The sequence below is a fragment of the Mus pahari genome, chromosome 5, assembly GCF_900095145.1.
Source record: "Mus pahari chromosome 5, PAHARI_EIJ_v1.1, whole genome shotgun sequence".
Lineage (NCBI taxonomy): Eukaryota > Metazoa > Chordata > Mammalia > Rodentia > Muridae > Mus > Mus pahari.
Window position 1 is genome coordinate 91,350,309 of NC_034594.1, and position 24,502 is coordinate 91,374,810.

The window sequence follows — 24,502 nt, forward strand, 5'->3', positions numbered from 1 at the left end:
CTCTCTCTCTCTCTCTCTCTCTCTCTCTCTCTCTCTCTGTTTGTGTGTGTGTGTGTGTGTGTGTGTGTGTGTAGATATTCTTATGTTTGTGAGTAGCCATGCATGTGTTTATGCATGTCTGTAGAAGCCAGAAGACAAGTTTCATTGTCACTCCTCAGATTCTAAATGCAAAGATTTTTTTTTTTTTTGAGACATGATCTCTCTGTGACCCAGAAGAAGTAGGCATCACTGACTGGTTGGATTTGCCTGATTTGCCTCCCCAGTGCTGGAATTATTAGCATTTATAATCACATCCTGATATTTAGTGTGGGTTCTGAGAATCAATTCAGGTCCTGCCTGTATAAGGCAAGCACTTTGCTACCAAGCCATCTCTCTAGATTCTGAGTTAGGTTTTAAAACACACTTGTTGTAGAGGGGGCCAGGAGAGATGGGAGTGTAATATGAATAGTTTCTTTTCTCCTACTGATGTTAAGTTCCTTTACCACCATTTAGTGACTCAAACACTAAATTAATTTTTCTATTCAACTTACTGATTTTTCATCAACTGATAATATAATTTGCACAACAATCTTGATCTTCCATAAAGATACATGATTGGAGGTTGAGAAATAGCAATTACAGAAGAGTTAAATTATTGTTTTTAATATTATATACATCTGTCAAATGGCAAGACCCAAACTCAAACATAAGTCCATGGACACCATCTCTATTGCTCTCCTACACCAGTTCAGTCCTGTAAGGTGATGTCTAAATTCTCATGTCTATTAGGTCTATATATCTCCAAGCTCCAGGAAAGCTTTTCTGTTTTCACCGTATTTGTCATGAAAATGTTACACACAGCCTGTCCACTCAGCTTTCAGGATTGGGCTGGATTTCAGGCAGCTTGCTATCTTAGCCTTTGCAGTGTTTCCCTATCTTCTCATCAACTACTTCTCAATAATAACCGAGAATCCCTGTTAATCTTCTCTTAGACAAGTTACAATTCCTTTGGGGTACGGTATTTTCTTTCATTGTTCAAATTGTTACTTGCAGCAACCAGTTCAAAGAAACTTAAGTTCAAGTCAAAACCTTATTTTCGGTCAGGAAGCGAGAGTTGGGGAGATGGGTTAGACAGGAAAGGGTTTGCCACTCAAGCATGGAGACCTGAATTAAATCCTCAGCATCCACACAACTAAACATCTGGGATCCTGGTAGGGTCTTGAATTCCCAGCCCTGGGGAGGTGGACCCAGGTGAATCCTTGGACCTTATTGGAAATTTCCAGATGGGAGATCATCTAAATCACCAATTTTCAACCTATGGGGCAAGACCCCTTTGAAGTTTGAATGGCATGTTCACAGGGGTTGTACATGAGCATCTGAAAACACAGATATTTACATTACAATTCATAATAGTAGCAAAATTATAGTTGCAATAATAATTATTATTATATTTAATTGTTATATATTGCAATAATATTATATTAATTATTATAAATTGCAATAATAATAATTTAATTGTGGGGGATCACCATAACATGAGAAACTGTTACAGGTTAACATGAAGGTTACAGGACTATAACATGAGGGCAGTTGAGAACTACTGCTCGAAAAGAAATTCAAGCACAGATGAGCAGTACCTGGAGGTTGACATCCCTGTTAGTCCTCTGGAATCTACTCTCTCTCTCTCTCTCTCTCTCTCTCTCTCTATATATATATATATATATATATATATATATATATATGCAAATGTACATGTGCTCCTGTACATACGCACACACACACACACGAAGAAGAAGAAGAAGAAGAAGAAGAAGAAGAAGAAGAAGAAGAAGAAGAAGAAGAAGAAGAAGAAGAAGAAGAAGAAGAAGAAGAAGAAGGGGGAAGGGGGAAGGGGGAAGGAAGGGGAAGGGCAGGGGAAGAAGGAGAAGGAGAAGGAGAAAGAGGAGAAGGAAAGTGAAAGAAGCACTATTTGTGTTCACTTCCATAATATATGGCCCATGAGTTATGAACTTGACAAAGTACAGAGGAGGGTTCCTTTAGATGCCTCTGTCACCCCAAACTCTTCATGAGGAAAAAGTCATGTGAAGAAGACCAAATGCTAGATGTCAACTTCTTTCTTCTTTGGTCTTCCACTATATTTTTGAAATGAATTTTATTACAGCATTATAGAGACCTACAAAAAAAAACTACTTTGTGTTCTGGATGAAGAACAAATCTGTGAACCACATGGGCCTCAATCTATTTAGTCCTGATGCAGTAGATGTTTGATGGAAGTTTTAGGGAGGCAAATTCAGAACATCTTTGAAGAGGAATATATTAGTTGTTTTTTTCATATAGGAAAAAAAAAGGAACTTCAGAAAAGGTCTATTTGTCACACAGTCAAAGGTGCAGTCTGTCATGGCAGGGAAAGAGTGGTGGCAGGAGCTTGAGACAGCACGTCACATTGTGTCCACAGGCAGGAAGCAGAGAAAGATGAGTACGGATTCTCTGGTCACTTTTTCCTTTTTATTCCTTCTGGAACCCTAGCCCAGAAAATGGTACTTGTCACATTTAAGGTGGCCTTCCCACTTAAAATGACCTAGTCTAAACATTAGATCCTAGTAAACTATCACATTAACAATCAAGAGGAGAGATCTTGACTAATTATCATCTTCAAGTCTAGGATGGTTGTGAATATTTTTCAGGTCATTGTGTTACAAAGAGAGAGAGAGAGAGGCAAGGAGTAAAATCCTCTGATTCTAGGGACTTGGGAGTCTGAGTCGTAATTCTCCTCACTGTGTTTGGACTTAGACATTATTTGCAGATTTAGAGGCTCAGAATTAAACAACCTCACTTTACTTTATGCTATACAATTAGAGAAGCTGACCCAGGGGAGAAAACGCAAGGTAAAAGCTGCCACTGAAAATGGAGTATTTCTTCTCTTGAATGTTTTATCTCTGAGGTGCACTTTCCCTTTTCAATGTACAATTGCCAGGGCTTAGTTTATTGCCCAGTAATGACTGAGGATAATATCTGCACCATTCTTATTCATGATGAAGTTCTCCTATATTTTCTTCTCCAGAATATTCCATTGATCATGCTACCTACCCAGATTCTAGGCTCTTTTTATTGATGGGATTATTAGTTTACTAACCTCTTAATCACTTACAAACTGATTGATTCAACTTCATTACCTACGCTGTGCTTACAGGTACTTATCAAAATGCATTTTGTCTAATTCTTCTTGTACAGATGCATGTGCACATGAGTGACTGGGTATGTGGAAAACTGAAGTCCACAGTAAGGTGCTGTCCCTTAAGTGTTGTCTCTCTTGCTTTGTCCTGGAGCTCACTGATCTAGCCAGGTCAACTGGCCAGTGAGCCTTAGGAAACTACTTGTGTTTGCTTCCAAAGGGCAGAGGGATTATAATAGTGTACTTCTATCCTAAATTTATTTTTACCTCTGCTGAATATCAAACTCAGGTTTTCATAGTTGCACAGCATTTAATTGACTCATTGAACCATTTCCCCGATACTTGACAGACCTTTTTGCACTACATAGATTAATTCATATTTTATTTGAGAGGGATAAGTGTCTATCACCATCATGGTAGAGAAGCATGGTAGCAGGGAAATGTGGTGACTAAAGCACAAGGATGGGAGCTTGCATCCTAAACTGCATGCAGGAAGGAGAATAAGCAAAGTGGCAAAATGTGAAATTCTGAAAGCTCACATCATGCCCCTAGCAGCACACTTCCTCCAGCAAGCCTATATCTCCTAACCCCCCCACCCCAGCATCAACAACTAAAAATCAAGTTTTTAAGCCTATGGGATCATTCTCATTTAAACTACCATGGCAACATACTGAGAGTCAAATGAAATAAGTTGAAGTATACCTGTTAAGCTGCTAAGTGCAATGTCTAAGAGACATTAAGACATTCCCATATTTCTCCTGAAGGAATAAAGTCTGACATCTGTAGTTAATTGTTCTATGCTTCACTGATGACTTAAGAACAAGATGTACCCTGTGTTGAATGTTTTGGGGGACACATCATTATGGGAGGATGTCATTGCGTTTCACTTTTCTAGTGAGATATGAACAAATATTTATTCATCTCAGATAGAGGGCACTAATGACAGGTCCAAGAGACAGTTTCACCCAGGTCTCAGTAAGTGAACCAATGCGTATGTTGAACATATTCACACAGCACTTTGAAGGGCTATTTACTGAAACAAGACTGACACTCAAGCAGTTGTATCGTGTTGATGTTATAGCAAATCCTGAATGATAACCTCATGGAAACTGCATCCTGGAGGCTCCCTTTCAGTTGACCTTCCATATATTATATATGCTTGCATCTTCCAAGATAACTTGAAGGTGGGATGAGAAAGGAAGGAGTGATGTCTGGAATCCTTGGTAAGAGTACTGTGAACCTCTCCTCTCCCCTTCTACCAAAGAGTGTCTACAACTCCATCATCATTACCATAGGCCTGACTACCTCTATATTGTTCTGATAAATTAGTCATCATGACTATGGAGCTAGACCACTTCTACTCCAATATAACCATCCTATTATTCTCCCAAATCTAAACTATATCCTTGTGCATTATTTACTATGTGTGGTTATGTTAATTTTCAATGTATTGACTGAATACCACTCTGTGCCAGTCAGCCAAGAAAAAAGCAAAGTAAAGGCAGGTCATATATTCCTTGTCTTAGAGAAATCCATAGGATGATGGGGAAAGTGCTCCTTAGTGCTCAGTAGATCAATATGATATATTTGATATCAGAGTTAAGAGATTTGGAGCCAGAAACTGGCTCACGATTTCTAGGGAGCTGGATGGAAGGAAGGAAGGAAGGAAGGAAGGAAGGAAGGAAGGAAGGAAGGAAGGAAGGAAGGAAGGAGAGGGAGGGAAGGAGGGAGGAAGGAAGCTAAGTTGAAACAACTTTCTTATATGGAAAGGATGGAACCTTTGTGCACTTTGACTGGGAAATACAAATGCGCATAAAAGTTACTGCATAAAGACATTGGTGTGGTTGCTATAGGGGATAAAGAATGGAATGAGGTGGAATCAGATGATGGAATGTATGATGATTATGTATGTTTGTGTGTGTGTGTGTGTGTGTGTGTGTGTGTGTGTGTGTGTGTGTGTGTGTGTGAATGCACACATGAAAACTAGAGGTCAATTTAAGAGTCATTCCTCAGAAGCTGTCTACCATTATTTTGAGATTTATCTCTTACTTGGACCAGTGGTTTTTCAAGTAGGGCTAACCTGAAAATCTAATGAATCTGCCTATCTTCACCCTCCCAATGCTAGGAGTATGAACATTGATTTTTCAAGCATGCCTTCTCCTCTCATGCTAATGCTACAAGCACTTTCTTCATAAGCTTTTACTTCATTAGCCCCAAATCACTGAATTTCTTATCAGTGAGCTAATTTTATCAGTTTAAAATATTGTGATTGTGTTAGCCATAAGATCCAGTAGAATTTGAAACACACTTGTCACATCTATGCAACTCCAGTGTCTACTGAAGAAAGGAAAGCACAAACCTAGACGGATTACAGAAATAGTGTATAAGCTTTACTCTTCCCTGCATTCATGGCTAATGTAGATCCAACTTTGCTTTTGACATATTTCAATATTTTTGTGTTTGTTTTTCAGATCCTTATATTTCCTGGGTAATCCCTAGTGTTCTGGGTGAATGTTAGAATCTTCAGCAACTTTGTCCTATAAAGCTCTGTCAATTTGCTCTTGCGCAAAGTTAATTGAAAAACAAAATTGTGTTGGGGGAGTAGCTTAATCCATTATATATGTCCCATAAAGTTGTCAGTTAAAAGTGCTAAGATGTTTTAGTACATTATGAACCATATATGATATTCACATCCCAGAATATGTATCCTTAGTTTTGGCAGAATTGCTATTCTAGCCGAGTTAAAGGATCTTCTTAACTCCAACAATGGAACTGCTAATATGGGGATTGTGCACCAGACTAGTTAGTGAGGATTCCAGAGAGAGGTCTCATAGAAACTCAGACCACACTGGAGAAGAATCCATCTTCCTTCTTGATAAGTGAGGTCTCTCAGGGAGCCTTAGGCAATGGCTCAGCTGCCTGTGGTTGATTCTGTTTTGTTCTATTATGATCGACCTTGGTGATTCACTTATTGCCATATGTTCCAATGAGATCAAATAAAGTAGGAAAATGAGTGAGTATCATATAATTGAAAAAAGAGGGGGAAAGGGCTAAAAAAGATGGAGATGAAGAAGGGATATGTCTCAACTACCATTTTTAGAAGAAGCTTTTTGCTTGAAATTAAAGAAAGCCTCGACTAGGTAAATAAGTGGTTTGAGTCTGTGAACTTATGGGGAGAAGGGACATATTTTTCTATAAAATTCATTACTCATGGGTTTCTTTTAGAGTCAAATCTAACTAGTATGGAAGAGAAAATAAATTAGAAAATTAATCTTGGCTTCCAGCAACAGTATATTGAATAAGGAAAACATGGCATATAGGCTTTAATGTTTTTAGCAGTAAAGAATGCAATAAATTTTGTTGTGTTTGTTGTTATTGTTGATGTTTGGATTTTTCTAGGAAATTAGATGCAACTGGAGATAAATTTTTAATCATATCAAGCAAATTACAGAAAGAAAAAAAATCACACATTTTCTCTCATTTATGAATTTTCACTTATATATACATATAGAAGCGTGCGTGCGTGTGTGTGTGTGTGTGTGTGTGTGTGTGTCGGTGTTTATGTGATGTTGCATGCATAATTGTGATTATGGGTGGGTACATTAATGTGTTCTTATGTGAAGAACAAAGGTTATTATGTATCTTTATTTTCCTTTCTTCCCTCCTTTCCCCTTCACTCAGGGTCTTATATTAAACCTGGAGACTGGCTAGCCAATGAGATCCTCTGATCATCCTGACCTCTGGAGTGCTAGGGTTATAGACTAATACACACACAATTTTTTCTTATGGGATTTTTGTTGATCTGAGCTCAAATCCTCCTGTGTTTGTGATAAGCATTTTTACCTACTGAAACATCTATCTCCCCAGCGTACAAGGAGTAACCTTCCGAGACAGGCTGGTAGAGCACTGTGGGTGTGCAACAAAACCCAGGGTACTGTATGGCCTTGGAGAAGTGTAGAGGAGTGTAGGGTTTTTCAGGGAGGAGAAAGTGACCATCGAAGAGGAAGAAAGCATAGTTATGTGGCACGTTGAAAGGCATAATACAGTGGGAGATCCTAATGACAGACCACAGTCAGAAGTTCAAGTTTTCTCATCCAAACAAAATGGAAGCCCCCTTTATAGAGAGCTTCTGCCTGCTTCTTAATAATGTTTCCAAAGGAAGTGTGGAGTATTAGAGAGTTTTAAGTCCTGGTTATTGATTCTGCACTTGATGTGTCCTTTCATAAAACATGGTTCCTGTCAGTTTATAATCTGGAACAAACATGTCAATCTTAACTTTAAAGATCAGTATACTTTTCAGAAATCTTTTTTCCTTCCCTCCTTCCTCCCTCCCTCCCTCTCTCCCTTCCTTCTCCCCTTATTTCCTTCTTCCACCTCCTCTCTTTCTTTATTTTCATTATATGGAACCCTAGAACCTCCAGCTACTGTGTAGAACTGGATTTCACTCTATATCTCAGAGAGATTATTTATGGACTGACACTGTATTCATGAATGACTGTTGAATGGTTGGCTTGTCTTGGACATATGTTTACCTCAATTCTATGGTAGTCGGGTTAAATCTAGTTCAGGCTTAACTAGTGTTGATTACACTCTTAGCCAAATATCTCTCTAGTCTCATCATAAGAACTATTTACCAAGTTTATCACATATAGTTTTATTGTGAATTTATTTTCTACTTTCTTTCAAAAGTAGTTCTTGGGACTAGAAGGATGACTCAGACAATAGTGTTCACTATAAAAGCATGAAACCTCAGCTTGATGCCCAGTATCCAAGCAAAAAGTCAGATAGAAAACCAAAACCAAAAGAAAAGAAAAAAAGTCTAGTGTGATGTAAGCACTTGTAAGTCCAGTTCTGGACAGGTACGGAGAGACATGTCCTGGGGCTCCACCTGCCAGCATCTTCAGAATCTGTCACCTGTCACTTGCTAATTTTATCTTTCCCTAAGACAATTTACTTTCAGTTTGTTTTGGAACCACTTAGGCAAAAGTTCAGAGTGGTTGAGTTGTTATCAGGGCAGTTACTCTGTGGATTCTCATGTACGACTCTCCGGCAGCAACATCAAATCAGCTCTTTGTGATGGAGCAAAGGATGTCTGCTGCTCTGAGGCCGCTATGTTTTCATTGTTCAAAGAGGTGGTGAGTTGAGAGATGGCCTAGCAATGGTTTCCTTTCTGTCTGCTCTTGGCTGAGTCTGTTCTCTGTCTGTGGTTGGTTATTATTTTGATTGTTGTTTCTTTTCTGGTTCTGGAGAAACACCCAGGTCTCTTTACCATGAAACTCCCTAGTCTTTCCAGCCATATGCCTCTCTGAATTGACCCTTAAGGATATACAGGCTAGGGGTAACTTTCTCATAGCTTATTTAGGCACAGGATTGGCCTAAGATGTTTCAAAAAGTATAATCAGCTTGTTGTTTGTTCAGGTAGAGAATGTACAATGCTATAAAACACTCAAGAGATCACAGAAAAATACAAAGGAGAGAGCAGGGAGTACTACTCATAATGAATGATTGAAATTGGAAAATTCTAGATGTCATAGAATTATTTGGTATTTTGTGAAAAATATCATAAAAGAGGCTTACTGAAAATGGATTCAATAATGTGGCCATACATCATCTACAGAGAGTAAATACTCTAAGTATAAATAGCTTATCACTCACTTCTGCTCTGTGAAACATCTTTCTAATATTTTTAAGAAGTATGAATAAGGCTGAGGAGGTAGATTAATTTGGAAAGTACATGGCAAATAAGCATGGAAACCTGAGACTAGTCTTCCAAACTCATGTAAAATGAGTCAGCCCTTGTGATTCATACTCATTATTCAATGATGAGTCAGTGAAGACAAGATAAGGCCTGGGCAAGATGGAGAGCTCCAAGGAGATGATGCTCTGCTCACATGTGCACACACAATCATGTTCATCCATGCACACAGCTGAACCCATATATTCATGAACATCACACACACACACACACACACACACACACACACATTAAATCAAGATATAGATCTGAGGTTTCTCTAAATTTGTCATCTGTCAAGTCCTACAAAAACTGTGCAAAGTTCAGATAAATGAGCAATTTCCAAGTCGTGGGGAGGCCCAGTCTTTCGAAATAATGTAGGGAGCTCCTGGGAAATAAAGCCAACAGTTTACTGCTATGTGTAGCTCACACTCAGAACTAAATCTTCAAAATGAGCTGTTTTTCTCCCTTATCTCATTGCAGTTCTAAGTCCCGATCTGCCACAATTTACATGATACATAAGGCTAATTATTTTGCTATAATTAAGGTGTATTTTTAAAATACACCTTTATTATAATATATTCAAAGATTTCAGAATATACAATTAAAAAAGAGAAGTTTTTGCTTCACTAGTTCTTTGAAACCTCATGTATATATCCCATGTGCAAAATGTTTTCAATTTTATTCTTCGATAATTTCATGCATTTATATAATGAATTTCCATAATTTTTCATTTCTGTCTCTCATCCTCATCCTCCCCTGGTAGAGACAATCTCAGTAAGCCCCCCTTTACTTTCATGTCTCCATTTTATCAGTGGTCACTGAATTTAATTATAGTTGCTTATGCAAGTGTGAGTGAGAGGCTATTTATTAGAGTATGGACAATGTAGAAACTTGAAATTGGCCTCAGTGTTGAGAGTGGGATGATAGGGTGCTCATGTCTAAATGGGACAGTGATTCTATCCAAGGCTCAGGAAACATCACAGAAGATGATTTAGGGAAAATGTAAGTGCCAAAGAATAAGAAATATGAAGACAAAAAGATGTTGTCTGGACATGATTTAGCCATTTCACTAATGGACTCACTGGACAAGACCTATGCAATACCAGCCCCTGAAATCCTTGTAGATGAGGGAAGTAACCTGACATCCCACTCTACCATAAAGGATGATTGAAAGTTAACTATAGTTGCAGAATGAGTGTTGTTTCCATTAGTGGTGTAGTCACTGACATGTTTCCACATGTTGCCATTAACTGCTCCTATAGTTAATGGTTGGGTATGTAGAATTTCTCCAAATGTATGTATTTCATAGAAATCCAGGATTTTTAAACTTCATGCTTGGGTATTACTTAATGTGATTCAAATTAAGTATATTTATTTTCAATGTACTTCTTCCAGAAAAAAAGAGTGACAAATCATTTCCTTGGAATCCATAAGGCATCATACAAGTTAAGACATACAGCCAACTTTAATGAATGTACAGTCCTCCATATTCTGCTTTTATCATTACTTATTTTCGGTCTTCTACAGTAAGAATTTGACTTGTGGTTGACTTTTTGCTAACACATAATGCAGTAGCAAAATATCTTGAGTTCTGATTTGTATTGTTTTTATTATTTTAACACATTATTATTTTGACCAGAACAGCATCTTAGAATTATGAGAGGATGAATTGTGACTGATTGAGCAAAAACATCTGAGGAGACATTGGTCATTAAGCAGATTCCAATAGAGCCAATGCCCAGTGGAATGCTCTGGCCATTCAGAACATGTAGAGAATCACCCACTCTTTGAGAGAATAGTATAGGTGTGAGAGGGTCAACACGAATGGACAGCGGGACATGATCTGGAATCACCAAGGAGATAAGCATAAATTAAGTCAACTGAAACACAAGGACCATGCTGTGTCCCGGGGTTCTAGATTGAGAGAAGAGGGAAGAGGAAGCTGAGCATCAGCATTCACTTCTCTGCATCCAGACTGTGCTATGACCAGTTGCCTGAAGCCCTTGGCATCATGATGAATTGAAATGTGAGCCAAAAGAAAACTTTACCACAGCACCAAAGAGGTTAACTTATTCAGTGACATGAGGAGTGGTAGTCACACAGCAGAGTCTCACACAGCCAAATGGAGAGAGATTCCTTGCAACCTCCTCTTGCTGAAAAATTTCTGAAGCCTTTAATTAATTAGTCAGGGCTCAGAACAGATCACAATGCCTGCTTTTCTTCCCGATGTCATATATTTTTCCTTGTGCTTCCACAATCCATGGAAAAGTACACGAATGATTTTAGACAATTGTAGTGACTGTGTATTTAAAGAGAAGCTAGAAACAAACAGCTGTCCCTCAACAGAGGAATGGATACAGAAAATGTGATACATTTACACAATAGAATACTACTTAGCTATAAGATTATTCAAAGACTTAAATGAAATTCGCAGGCAAATGCATGTGACTTGAAAATATCCTGTGTGAGGTAACCCAGTCACAAAAGACCACACATGGTATGCACTCACTGATAAGTGGATATTAGCCCAAAAGCTCAGAATACCCAATTCACAGACCATATATAGCTCAAGAAGACTGAAGACCAAAGTGTGGATGCTTCAGAGCTTCTTAGAATAGGGAACAAAATACTCAAAGGAGGAAATATGGAGACAAAGTGTGGAGCAGAGAGTGAAGGAAAGGCCACTCAGAGACAGCCTCACCAGGGTACCCATCCCATATACAGTTGCCACACATGGATGCTGCTGTGAATGGCAGGAAGTGCTTGCTGATGAGAGCCTGATATGGCTGTCTCCTGAGAGGCTCTGGCAGAACCTGACAAATACAGAGGTGAATGGTGTTAGCCAACCATTGGACTGAGCGCAGGAGTCCCCTATGGAGAATGGAGAAGGGAGAAGGAAGTGAAAGGGCTGAGAGGGTTTGCAGCCACATGCGGTAGGAGCTACAGTGTCAACCGGCCATATCCCCCACCCAGAGCTCCGGGGGACTTGACCACAAACCAAAGAACCATGGAGGAACCCATGGCTCTGGCCTTGTATGTGGCAGAGGATGGCCTTGTTGGATATCAGTGGGAGGAGTGGCCCTTGGGCTTGAGGGTGTTCGATGCCCCAATGTAGGGGAATGCTAGGGCAGGAAGACAGGTAGGGTGGGAAAGCACCCTTATAGAGACAGAGGAAGGGGTGATGGGATATGGGGTTTCCAGAGGGGAGACCTGGAAAGGGGATAACATTTGAAATGTAAATAAAGAGAATATCCAATAAAATAACAAAGAATCTTAAAAAAAAAAAGAACAGAATTATCATCACGCACAAGGAAAAGAGCTAATCCTGTTTCCTTTGCACATCCACAGCACTGAGACTGAAAGCTGATCATGCATATATCGCATACAGATATTCTTTTTTTTTTCTAGTAACACTGTCATAGTCAGAATGCTAACTGTAATAAAACCCTAACTTAATTTTTATTATGAAAAAGAAAATCAATCCTACAAGTGTCACTTGTTAACTAGAGGATCTAAACATTCAGCCTCTTCAGGCCTCAGATCATGAATTTACTTTTAAAAATAAGGAAAGGCAGAATAGCTGTTTCTGGAGATTGCTAGCTGAATAACAAAATAATCTTTACATCTATCAGATGTGGTATGCGGTTTTGAAAAACTATGTGGTTATTTATATTATTCTTTCCTGTAATACTACAAAGTCCTAAATCAATTATAAAAGAATATATTTATTTCTATATTAAATTTATGTTTATGAAAACAATAGGTAAGTGTATTTGTGAAATAAAACATGAACACTAACAAAAAAATATCGTGCCAGCATAATAAAATTTCCTTCAACTATCAAATTCTGGGTAGAGAGATAGTTCTGAAAAATCCAAAATACCTCAAAAAAGAGCTTCTATTAACTTTGCCACGCAGTGGGTGGACCTGCTGTTGAGCTTTGAGTGTGTGACAGAGGAGACTACGGTCTCCCATAGCATCTGCCAAGGTGACCAAGGTATGATCTTAGGGAATCAGTCTTGCAATGATTGCAAATTAACAAACTGAAACTCAATCAATTGATTTGTGTGGAGAAAGCCTGTGTGAATAAGATGGGAAGGTCAGCCAGAGACCAAGCAAGGATAGTTCCTGGACTCAGGGCTTTTGCCATGCCTGGTGGTAACTACTGGGTGATGTACCAGCTTTCTGCCAGAAGGAATTGTTCTCAGTTAGTAGTATATGAAAGCATTTTCACATGTTGATGTGCTAATATTTTGAAGTTCATTCTTGAATTCACAACCTGACCATTCAATTTTGCATCCTACACACTGAGGAAAAGGGTTTTTGAAGTTTCATTTTAGATGTGAGAACAGAAATGTCCCACAGTGCAGAAGTAAAGCCTCTGTGGATACCATCAGTGTCAGTCAGAGCACAAGGAGATTAAATGACAAAGCTAATAGTTTACATGGCTCCCAGTTGTGATTCAACATTTCTTAGATGCAGATGACTCAGGTACAGCTTTCTTCACTGCTATAAATCAGGTGTATTCAGAAATGTTGTTAGTTTTTAGACATCAACTTTCTATAACCTAGAATTACTGCAAAGAGAGTTTCAATTGAGGATTTCATCAGTTTGACCTGGTGTGGAATTCTTAATTGTTAATTTTTATCAGAAAACCCAGATCACTGTGGAAAACATTATTACATGGGAAGGTAAACTGAATTACTTTTATTGCTTAAAGTTTCCATATAAAAACCATTGCTGATAATGTGAGTTAATCATCAAAATAAAAATAAAAATTTCTGTCATTTGGAAGAGCTTTTTTATACTTTGTGTGTGTGTGTGTGTGTGTGTGTGTGTGTGTGTGTGTGTGTGTGTGTGTAAAATAAATATGGGAAAAGGTAGCAAAACATAGCATCTCAGGTTTCTTCACAGTCTAGATTTTGTCTTTACTTCACTGCAGGTTTTTAAACTCTGCTTTAAAATATCTACTTGTGGCTGAAGGATAGGTCATCCAGTGACTGTCCAACCTGGGGACCCAGCCCATATACAGTTACCAAACCCAGACACTATTGTGTTTGCCAACAAGCACTTACTGACAGGAGCCTGATATCAATCTCTCCTGAGAGGCTCTGCCAGTGCCTGACAAATACAGAAGTGGATTCTCACAGCCATCCACTGGACAGTGCACAGGGTCCACAGTAGAGGAGCCAGAGAAAGGACACAAGGAGCTGAAGGGGTTTGCAGCCTCATAGGAAGAACAACAATATGAACCAACCAGTACCCCCAGAGCTCCCAGGGACCAAACTAACCAAAGAGGGACCCATGTCTCCAGCCACATATGTAGCAGAGGATAGACTTGTGGGACATCAATGGGAGGAGAGGTCTTTGGTCTTTTGAAGGCTCAATGCCCCAGTGTAGGAGAATGGCAGGACAGGGAAGCAGGAGTGAGCAAGGGGAGGGGAAGGGGATAGGGGGGTTGGAGGAGAAATGAGGAAAGGGGATAAAATTTGCAATGTAAATAAAGAAAACATCTAATAAAAATCTACTTGTGAGTACATTTGAACAAAAAGGAAAATTTATTCTCTGTGGGTATGAAACATGCATAGATGTGCTTTTTTAGTTGAAACAAAGTCTTATCATTTGAATGGATTTTAAACACAAGCTCTCAAATTGCAGATAGTACCTTGAGTATTTCTTTGTATTTTGAATAGGACTGTAGGGGTAGGGTTCAAATGGATATTTCATTTATTTATAATATAGATAAATTATTGAGAATTTTTCTCCAAATTTCATGAGCTCTGTTCTAAACCTGAAAATTTAATATTGCACATGTGTTATGTGGCAACAACTCTCCAATCCAGGATCATATCTGGATACCTACAAATAAATTGTCTTGCCTGCAGCCACAGAGTAGTTCAGGTACAAAGAGGAAAACTAAAATGTCTGTTAGACTAGTTTTGGGCATTTAATTCAGACACTGGTCACAGCAGATGAAAACATCATTTAGTCCCCTGCAAGCTGCTATTCATGTGTACCCAACATACCAAATGTCTCAAAAAGGATATCACTCATCCACATTACCCAGCTGGGAACTGTCTCAAAAACATGAAACAGTTACTTGGGAAAGCAAAACAGTGACTTACTCACTGTCCTTTCGATTCTGTGATCCTAGGAAATTCCTCAGTACTTCCAAGTCAGTTTCAACATTTGCAAATGGACATAGTTATCCACACATATCATATAGGTACATTGTGTTACACTTGTCTCTAACATACTTCTGTCTGGAAGTATGTACATAGTCAGTGGTAATTCACTTACTTTAATTAAATTTGTATTTTTATTTTTAAAGCATTGTTTTACTTATTTTTTGAAAATGTCATTCATGTATACTATGTACTTAGATAACACCTACCCCCTACACTACCTCTAGTTCTTCATGATGTTTGTATGGATTATAAGTATGCACATTTTTATTTGTGTGTGCAGGTACATGTGAACATATATCTATGTACATGTGGAAGCCAGAAGTCAGCTATAGAATTAAATATTTAATAAATAAATCCCATCAGCAGGTTCCCTAACCACCTCAATGGTTTGTGTTTCTAAATAAAAGACACACACTCAGCATTTATATTGTAATATACCTTAGACAGCACAGCAGCTGGGCCACTGCCTAACTTCCAGTACCTCGCACTGATAATTCCAAGTTACTACTTATTAAATTCTATGGTCCATCTTGACCGCTCTGGACCCAAAGGGCTGTCCAGCTGGGCTGTACTCTAGGCCTTGCTCTCCCTACCCCTTCACATTGCAGCCGTGCCTGTCTGTCCTGAACTCGTCTCATGCATGGTATCTTTCCTCTCTTTCACACTCTCTCATCATGGCAGATCTCCTTTCTCCTCCTGGCCCCAAGGCTGTTAAATTCTAAATGAACTGACTCTGTCTGTCCTCCCCAGTTCTTAGTGGTTGGCATCTTTTATTTACCAACCAGAACCAACTGGGGGCAAGTTCCCAGAAGCAATGTGCAGACAGTCCTGTAAGCAGTTTTTTGGGGAACATAATCAGCCTTCATAATATAAGCAGCTACATTTTATTAAAATATATTTTCAAAATCTTAAGGATAGAAAGGAGAAACAGCAGTAATTGTTTAAGTTATATAAAGAGTAGAGTATTAGTATAAGAAACTAGATATATGAGGATAGATTAATAAGTTTACTATTAAACATTTAATAGCCATAATCTTACATTGGTAGAAATCTTTACATATTTATGTAGAATAGAAGTCATATTTTCTTATATTGGTGAAGAATTTAAATACTGATACAGGTTTAAGGTTTTCATTGGTGTAAATATTTGCATATTGATAAAAAATTTAAAATTCATCTTGTTACTCGTAGATAGGCATTGTGCCTATGCAACTCAATTAAAAATTCAAGGCTTAGATCCAGTCATTCTAATTGCTGCTATTATAAACTGTTTAGGATGATTAAGTAGTGCAAGTTTAAGGTCAGATAGTAAGCTCATGGTAATATTAATTCCTGATTTAATTACAATAAAATGTTTTCAATATTATTCAAATAGTAAATANCTAAGAGTTGTCAAGGTTTAACAGTTCAGGTATACTATATGTAGATAGATAGTCTTCAAAAGCATCAGAGAGCCACAGAATATAGCATTAAAATCATTTGTTTATTAATAGATCTTTTGATTAGGAGACATGCCTGTTCCTGACAGTACCACCATCCCACTTCAGAGATGCTGAGCATCATTACCTCCAATTGGAGTCACTTCATTTGTGGCAAGGTTGCCACTGAGTAAGAAATACCCTAATTTCATTCTGCAGACAATTACTGTCCAAAAAAGGACACACAGGTGCAGGATAGTCAACTGCTAAGCTCTGCCAAGACAGGATAAGCTAGCCCTTCGTAATTCCTGCTTCATTTAAGGTCTGTCAGATGGTTGTGGGACAGAAGACTGAAGAAAGATGTTCTAATATTATGAGGAATATTGAGAACTGTCCAGGGAGTCAGGTGTCTCTACAAATTGTATAAGTTTTGCAAGCTATGTCTTTGTGCTTCCTACATATTGAGGTAATATTTAATTCCTTCTCAGGTTTCTGATGGACTTGAAGACTAGTTATAGTCTCATAACTGAACTTCAGTTATTTAATAATAAAGAAATGTTCTAGATTTGAAATGATGGTTTTCAGATGGTACTACAAGTTAAATTAAATATGATACAGGTATAGATTTGTAAAGTCTTTAAATTAAGATAGATGAAAAAATCCTTTTCTCAATTGCCAAATATGATGGACTGGATGTTCTAAGTGTGTGTTATACCTTACAATTTATATAATTATTATAATTATGTTCAATATATATCTGAAAGAAAGGAGCCTTTTTTCTTATTAGACAAAAAGTGGGAAATGTGGCTGCACGTATTACAAAAGCTAATTATAATCCTCAAAAAACTGCTTACATGAGTAAGCTTCTAGGAACCTACCCCCTGTTGATTCTGATTGGTAAATAAAAGATGCCAACAGCTAGTAGATGAGGACAGACAGAAGCAGGTTTATTTTTTTAGAATGTACTGGCCTTGGGACCAGCCCATTTGGGCAGACTTCTGGGTTCAGAGCAGCCAAGATAGAACACAGAATTTAGTAAGTAGTAACATGTAATTATTGGTGGGAGGTAGTGGAGGTTAGGCAGTTCCAAACTTCGTCCAATTAAAAAAGACTCTTTTCTTTCAGATATACAATGAACATAATTATAAGAATTATGTAAATTGTAAGGTATGATACACACTTATAACATCCAGTATGCTGCCTAAAGCCATAATAGAATGACTGTGTGTGTATGTGTGTGTGTGTGTTTGTGTCTTTTATTCAGGAATACAAACCACTGTGGCAGGTAGAGAATCTGCCAGCAGGATTTACTTTTTACAATATTTAATTCAAGAGTTAGCTTTTGTGTTATTTCTTAGATATTGTAAAGTACATCTCATATTTTGAGATAGGGCTTCTTATTGTCCTGGAGCTCACCAATTCAGTGCTGTTGGCTGGTCAGTAATCCCCAGAGATTTGCCTGTCTCCACTTACCGAGGCCTATGACTAAAAGTGAGTGGTATAGGGCAGGTTTGTTTTGTGTATGGTCAGAAGATCCAGATTCAGGTCTCCATGCTCACATGCCAAGCATGCTGGATTGACAGGTAGCTACACAACAACACAATACCAGGTTTAAACTTCCGAATTTTGTGCTCTGACAAGTGGTTCCATCTTTACCTTGATTCCAAAGACAGCTTTAAAAGAGGAGAAACACTGATTTTCTCTATTCTTTTTTTTTTTCTATCCAAAGAAAACTAGGGAATTCCTTATTTTCATAATTAACAAGGACAAAGTCAGAGCCATTAACCAGCAAGATCTTTGTGAAGAACAAGCAAAAAACAACCAATTAACTATGGAGACTCCTTTTAATACAACTAAAAGGGTGATAAGGAACATTCAAATCTGATTAAAACCTGATGGCAGGTGGTTCACTCAAGTCTTCTAAGTGACTTTTTAAAAGCATTTATGATGCCTGTTTTCAGGCTCAGTCCTCAGATGTAAGATCTTCTTTAATAGGAAAGTGAAGTGATGTTTAATGTCACATTAATGCTACAGTGAACACTCAGTTCCTCTAGATCATAATCGGTACTGTGATATTTGTTAACTACCTATCTATGTTCCTGCAAGCACATTTAGGGAAGATTAAAAAATCTAGTGGTGTTTGGATACAGGTCATGGGTTCTGTAATTGGTATTCCAACAGGTATTCACACAGGCCAAAATTAAAAGACCTCTGTCATGCTCTTTCCAACCCTAGCCAAACTACATCCAATCCAAGTCTCTTTGCAAAAGAGACATCTTAGCACAGAATCTCTGGATAATCTACATTTTAACCTTTTCCCCCTCCACCCTGAAATTTATGTTTTGCAGGGCAAATGATACTGGCTTGTTTTCCTTCAAAGATCACTTGCCTGTAACTCAGATAATTATCATGGATACCAACCGATCAAACTCAGAAGCTGCTTGGAGAATTGGTCCCTTGCGTTGCTATGGTGACAGTGAGTACAACACCCCTCTCCTCCCCCATTCTCTGAATTTCAGAAGCACAGATATTTTGGTCCCCTTATCACTTTCCCTTCAGTGTCCTCCTAGTCATGAAAATTACCCACAAGCCTTTTGCTTTTTCAGACCCCATTAGAACCAAACCAGCCATGTCTAAGGGTCCTCTGCTTTACAGGGCACTTCTGGAATGCCGTCTCATTTTCTACGGAAGCGTCTTACCTCCACTTTCCTACCTTCCATATGGAATTCAGCGCTGACATTTCTTTCTTCTTTAAAACCACCGCTTTATCTGGAGTTTTTCTAGAAAACCTTGGCATTAAAGACTTCTTTCGACTTGAAATGAGCTGTAAGTGCCATCCTTTATGAGTTCAATGTCAGTGGTTCACAGTACAGGGTTCTACTTTATCTGTGCCACTAGCCATCAGTACAGGTTTTCAGTGCCAAGCTAATATCACTGGTTATCAGGAAAATTATCACTGAAGCTGTCAAATCTATGGTAATGTGTTATGATTTATTATGTTCTGTCAGCCTTTCATTGTTTCAACAGGATATGTATACTGCAAATGTAGCCATGCATGTGCATACCTTTTGCAGGCTCAATTCTTTATTAAGTCATTCTTTCCTAAGCTATTTCTTAGCTGTCACTTTAAGTTGCCATACCCTAACATTACACTCTATGGGAAGTAGGGACAACTATTGTTCACCATTCCCTTCATATTCAGGATCCACTTTACCGTTATAGTCATGCTTCAGATGTCCATATTTTATGAGCCGGGAAGCTAGTTCAACTAGTAAAGGACTTTCATGTAAGCATGAGGACCTGAGTTCAGTTCCTCAGAACCCATGTAACATAGCTAGGAATGCCCATAACAGAGGAGGCACAGACAAGAAGAGAACTGCTGATCATCTAGCAGGATTAGTGAGTTCCTGGTTCAGATAGAGACTCTGTTCCAAAAAAAAAAAAACAAAAAACTACAGGATAATTAATTGACGAGGAACATCAACCTCTAGCAGGCATAACCAAGTAACACACACACACACACACACACACACACACACACACACACACACACTCATACATCCAGGTATACTCATACATGCACACATTCACACATACACATATAGAGGTACACAAATTTGCACACACACAGGCATGCACACATTCCCACACACATACACAGGTACACAAATTCGCGCACACACAGGCATGCACACACTTTCTTATCTCCCACAAACAGAAGAGTGTAACTAGTCAGTGGCAATCGATGCCTGTTCTCCCCCTCTTTCTGTAGAAGCAGTATGTGTGCTGGTTTAGATGCATAAGTTGTACCTTTGTAAGAGCCTTGCCCCTATCTGTGACATCTATGGAATAATGATCATGAAGCCCGGTGAGGACTAAAGAAATAAGGACGGGAAGACTCTCTACCTTGAGATACTGAATGTCAGCATGCTAACAAAACTACATGAAAGTACCCAAAGGAAAAAAATACAATGATGAATTCAGTCTTATGAAAAGGTAACACCAATGTTTTAATCTGTGTCAGAAACAATAACTTTAAAAATCTCTCTATAGGCTTGTATTTCTGCAAAATTATCAATGACTTCACTAAAGTTGATTTTCTGTACTTGTTCATGTTCAAATTAGACTACAAATTCTATTAGCTTATTTATCTTCTATTACACTTAGAAGATTGTTTTTTATGTTTTATTCATTTTCAAAAAGATCTTTGTTCATAAAAAACTCATAGATACTCAAAAGGTTTGGGAAGATTTTTCAACACAAAGATAAGTTTGGTAAAGCACATCATTTTTTTAGTAATAGACTTTAAACATTTTAAGAGTGTCCAAAATGTTTGAGTAACCAAAAATCCTCCCCAAAATATCTTAATGCAGAATACATCACAGGTTTCTCTCCTATTTGGTAGAAATTGAACAAAATTACCAAGAGTTTGCAATGGCTTGATTTCTTTTGACACTAATGCTGACACCTATGTTTATATACATTCAGATTACAGAGTGTAGTAGAAAAATATACCAATGACAAGGAGACAATGCTTTCTTACTCTTAAAAGCAATCGCATTCTCCTGATTTTTCCTGGGGCCAGTGGAGTAAGTGCAATTACTCAGATTAACTGTTCACCAGGATATAGTATTTACTAAGTGTTGTCACAAAATGTATTCATTTAAGGGTCACTTGCACTTTGTTAAAAATTAACAGGGACTTTCAGGTGTGTGTGTCCATGTATGTATGTATGCCTTTGGCTGTGGGGTGATATGTCATTAACATTCCCTACAATTACCAGTGAATGATGATTATAAAACAACAAGCAAGCATAGAGGGCGTGAGAGAGAGCTCAGACAGTGAAGCACTTACTCTGCAAGCAAGATAACCTGAACTTTTCACAGTTCATGTGAAAAATAAAAAAGCAGATGTGGTGTAGTTGTAGGTGATTATAACCCTAGTTTGGGGGAGATAAAGAGAGTCCTTTTAAGCCAGTGGGGAAAAAAACTGCCTCATACTATGCTGTGGGGAGGCATCCTAAGGTATGACACCACAGTTGTTCTCTAGTGTCTCCATGAATGTGCACACACATATGTACCACTGTACATATGTGTACCAGCATATCAATGAGTGGACACACACGAACACACAGTTAAGAAAACAGATGTAATGTTAAATATACTTTCCACTCTCTGTTGCTTTTCAGTCTTTACACTGAATGTTCTTCCTTCCCTGTACCCACCTGGCTCTGACTCTGCTCTTGCCACAGCTGCTTGAGCTTGTCCTTCGGCATCCCTATACCTTTGTCTGCATGGATGTTTTCCAATAGTCTAAGTGAACTGATTGACTGGATCACAGTGATATAGCTGCATGAAATACCCTTGAAAGCTAAGCAAACATTTAAACACAGATATGGGAAATTTGACAGTTCAACAAAGGAGACAAGTCCCTTTGTAGGAGATAATGGTGGAAGGCTTTGTGTGAGTATACAGCAGATGGGTCAGCGGCTAAGAGTTTCCTTTGTAGTTTCAGACTATGCACAGGATAGAAAGTGTCTCTATGTTACATTTTACTTTTTTATAGTCCAAGGTCTCCAGGTACATTAATGGTGGAAGCTCTTGTGATATTAGTGTAAAATAAAAATCTTTTATACCTAACTTGATCAGACTCTGAAAAGCATGTTGAATGCTAACCGTTCCCTAATGTGAACATAATAACCTTAATGTATATGGAGTAAAAAATCAGGCCCTTCAGTCTTTTCATTCACTAAACCCATAGTCAACATCATGCTGTATTTTCACAAGTTAATGAACAACGACTGAATGTTAATTACAGAGCAGTGTACAATTTGTACTTTGTGGCAGTGCACTATTCTCTATGTTCTATACATTCTTTAAAAATTCAAATTAGTACTAAATTTAAGAAACACAAAACTATCATATAATTGTTTAGTGTTTACTATCATCATACTATCAAATATTATTTACTAAGCACAAATAATTAGTATTCAGTTTTTTAAGGGTAAGACCTAAGTAGGGGGATGTAGTTCAGTAGTAGAGTGAAGAACTGGCATGCACAAGACTCAGAATTCACTCAGTCAACAATAATAAATATATAAACATAAAATCAGAAAACTGTAAGGCCTTATAGTTGATAAAATGATTAGTATTATTGCTGTTACTGCTACTGTAAAGGAAAAAAGCTCAAACAAGATGTCAAAACTCTCACATGTGTTAGATGTTGACACAATCACATTACTCATTGAAGAGGATAGACGATTTTTTTAAATGTTTTTATTTATTTAAATTCCAAATGTTGCCACACTTTCCAGTCCCCACTCCAAGAGTTCATTGACCACTTCCCCTTCCCTTTTGCCTCTGAGAGGGTGCTCTTGCACTCTCTCCCCAACCCATCTAACCCTACCTAACCCCCTACCCAACCACACAAAGCCCCTTTTCCAGAGGTATCAAGTCTCTACAGGATTAGATCCATCCTTTCACACTGAGGCCAGATAAGGCAGTCCTCTGCTACATATGTGCTGGGGTCATGGACCAGCCCATGTGTGCTCTTTGGTTAATGGCTTAGTCTCTGGTAGCTCCCAGGGGTCCATCGTCGTTAATTATATTGGTCTTTCTATGGACTTGCCATCCCATTCAGCTCCTTCAATAGTTCCCCTAACTCTTCCACGAGAGTCCAGACCTCAGACAATGGTTGACTGGACATATCTGCATCTGTCTCAGTCAGCTGCTGGTAGAGCCTCACAGAGGATGCTAGGATACTGTCTGCAAGCATAACATGGCATCAGTAATAGTGTTCGTGTTTGGTACCCACCCATGGGATGGATCACAAGGTGGGCCAGCTACTGACTAGCCTTTCCTTCAATCTCTACTCCATTTTTGTCCTTGCAATTCTTTTAGACAGGAAAAATTCTGGATCAAAATTTTGAAGGTAGGTTGGCAACCCCATCCCACCATTGGAAGCCACAACAGGTAGTCCCTTAAGGTTCTATCTCTCTGCTGTTTGGCATTTTGTCTAAGGTCATCCCCATTGAATCCTGGAAGCCTCTCACATTCTAGGTCTCTGAGACATTCCAGACATTCCTCCACCCTATTCCCACTCTCTGAAGCTGAGTATTTCCATTCATGGTTCTGGCCATCTGAGCTCCCCTCATGTCTTCCCTTATATCTGATCCTGCCTGCCTAATCCCCTTGCCTTCCACTCTCTTACCCAGATCTCTCCCTTAAGGATGTACTTTTTATGCTAAAGAGTTCATAGCAAGAAACCCTGCATACCAGTTTCTTGAAAAGGAATTGACCTTTAACAATTTAGTGAGTCAGAATTGATATAGTCCCATTTCCAAAGTACTCCTCTTAGTTATTCAAAAACACTTCCCAAGCTCATATATCTAAATTGTTAGAGACAAGAAGTTTTCCAGAAGACTTCCAATTCACTTCATTCTGAGTGCCTTCTAACTAAAACAAATCTCAATTTCACTACCTTGAGTTTAGTGTTTGAAGTCTATGAAAAAGAAGACAGCTGCTATGTACTCAGGGTTGAGTCAATGTGTCCTTTATTGGGTTGGGGTAGGGGGGTTAGTACTTCACATAATAAACTGACACTGGCTATGAAGAGAGAAATAGATAATTAGGCATGACCTAATAGAGACAAGTCTCTCTGTCTCTCTATCTCTGTTTCTCTCTCTCTCTCTCTCTCTCTCTCTCTCTCTCCCTCTCCCTTTCCACTTGATTTTAGTGTGTGTGTGTGTGTATGTGTGTGTGTGTGTGTGTGTGTGTGTATGTGTGTGTAAGCCAAATGATTCTGTTTTGTACCATTCTTAGAAATGCAACCTACCACCGGGTGTGGTGGTGCACACCTTTAATCCCAGCACTCTGGAGGCAGAGGCAGGCAGATTTCTGAGTTCAAGGCCAGCCTGGTCTACAGAGTGAGTTCCAGGTTAGCCAGGGCTATACAGAGAAACCCTGTCTCGAAAAACCAAAAAAAAGAAGAAGAAGAAGAAGAAGAAGAA

General features: G+C 38.5%; 1 protein-coding gene across 1 annotated transcript in view; it reads left to right on the top strand.

Annotated features, from left to right (window-relative positions):
* Cntnap5 (contactin associated protein like 5) overlaps nt 1-24,502 on the top strand; it is an 858,611-nt gene that overhangs the window by 697,950 nt on the left and 136,159 nt on the right. The window contains exons 15-16 of the mRNA XM_029539128.1: nt 18,843-18,970; nt 19,150-19,320. Coding sequence (XP_029394988.1) covers nt 18,843-18,970; nt 19,150-19,320 — 299 coding nt within the window. The remainder of the gene's footprint in view (nt 1-18,842; nt 18,971-19,149; nt 19,321-24,502) is intronic.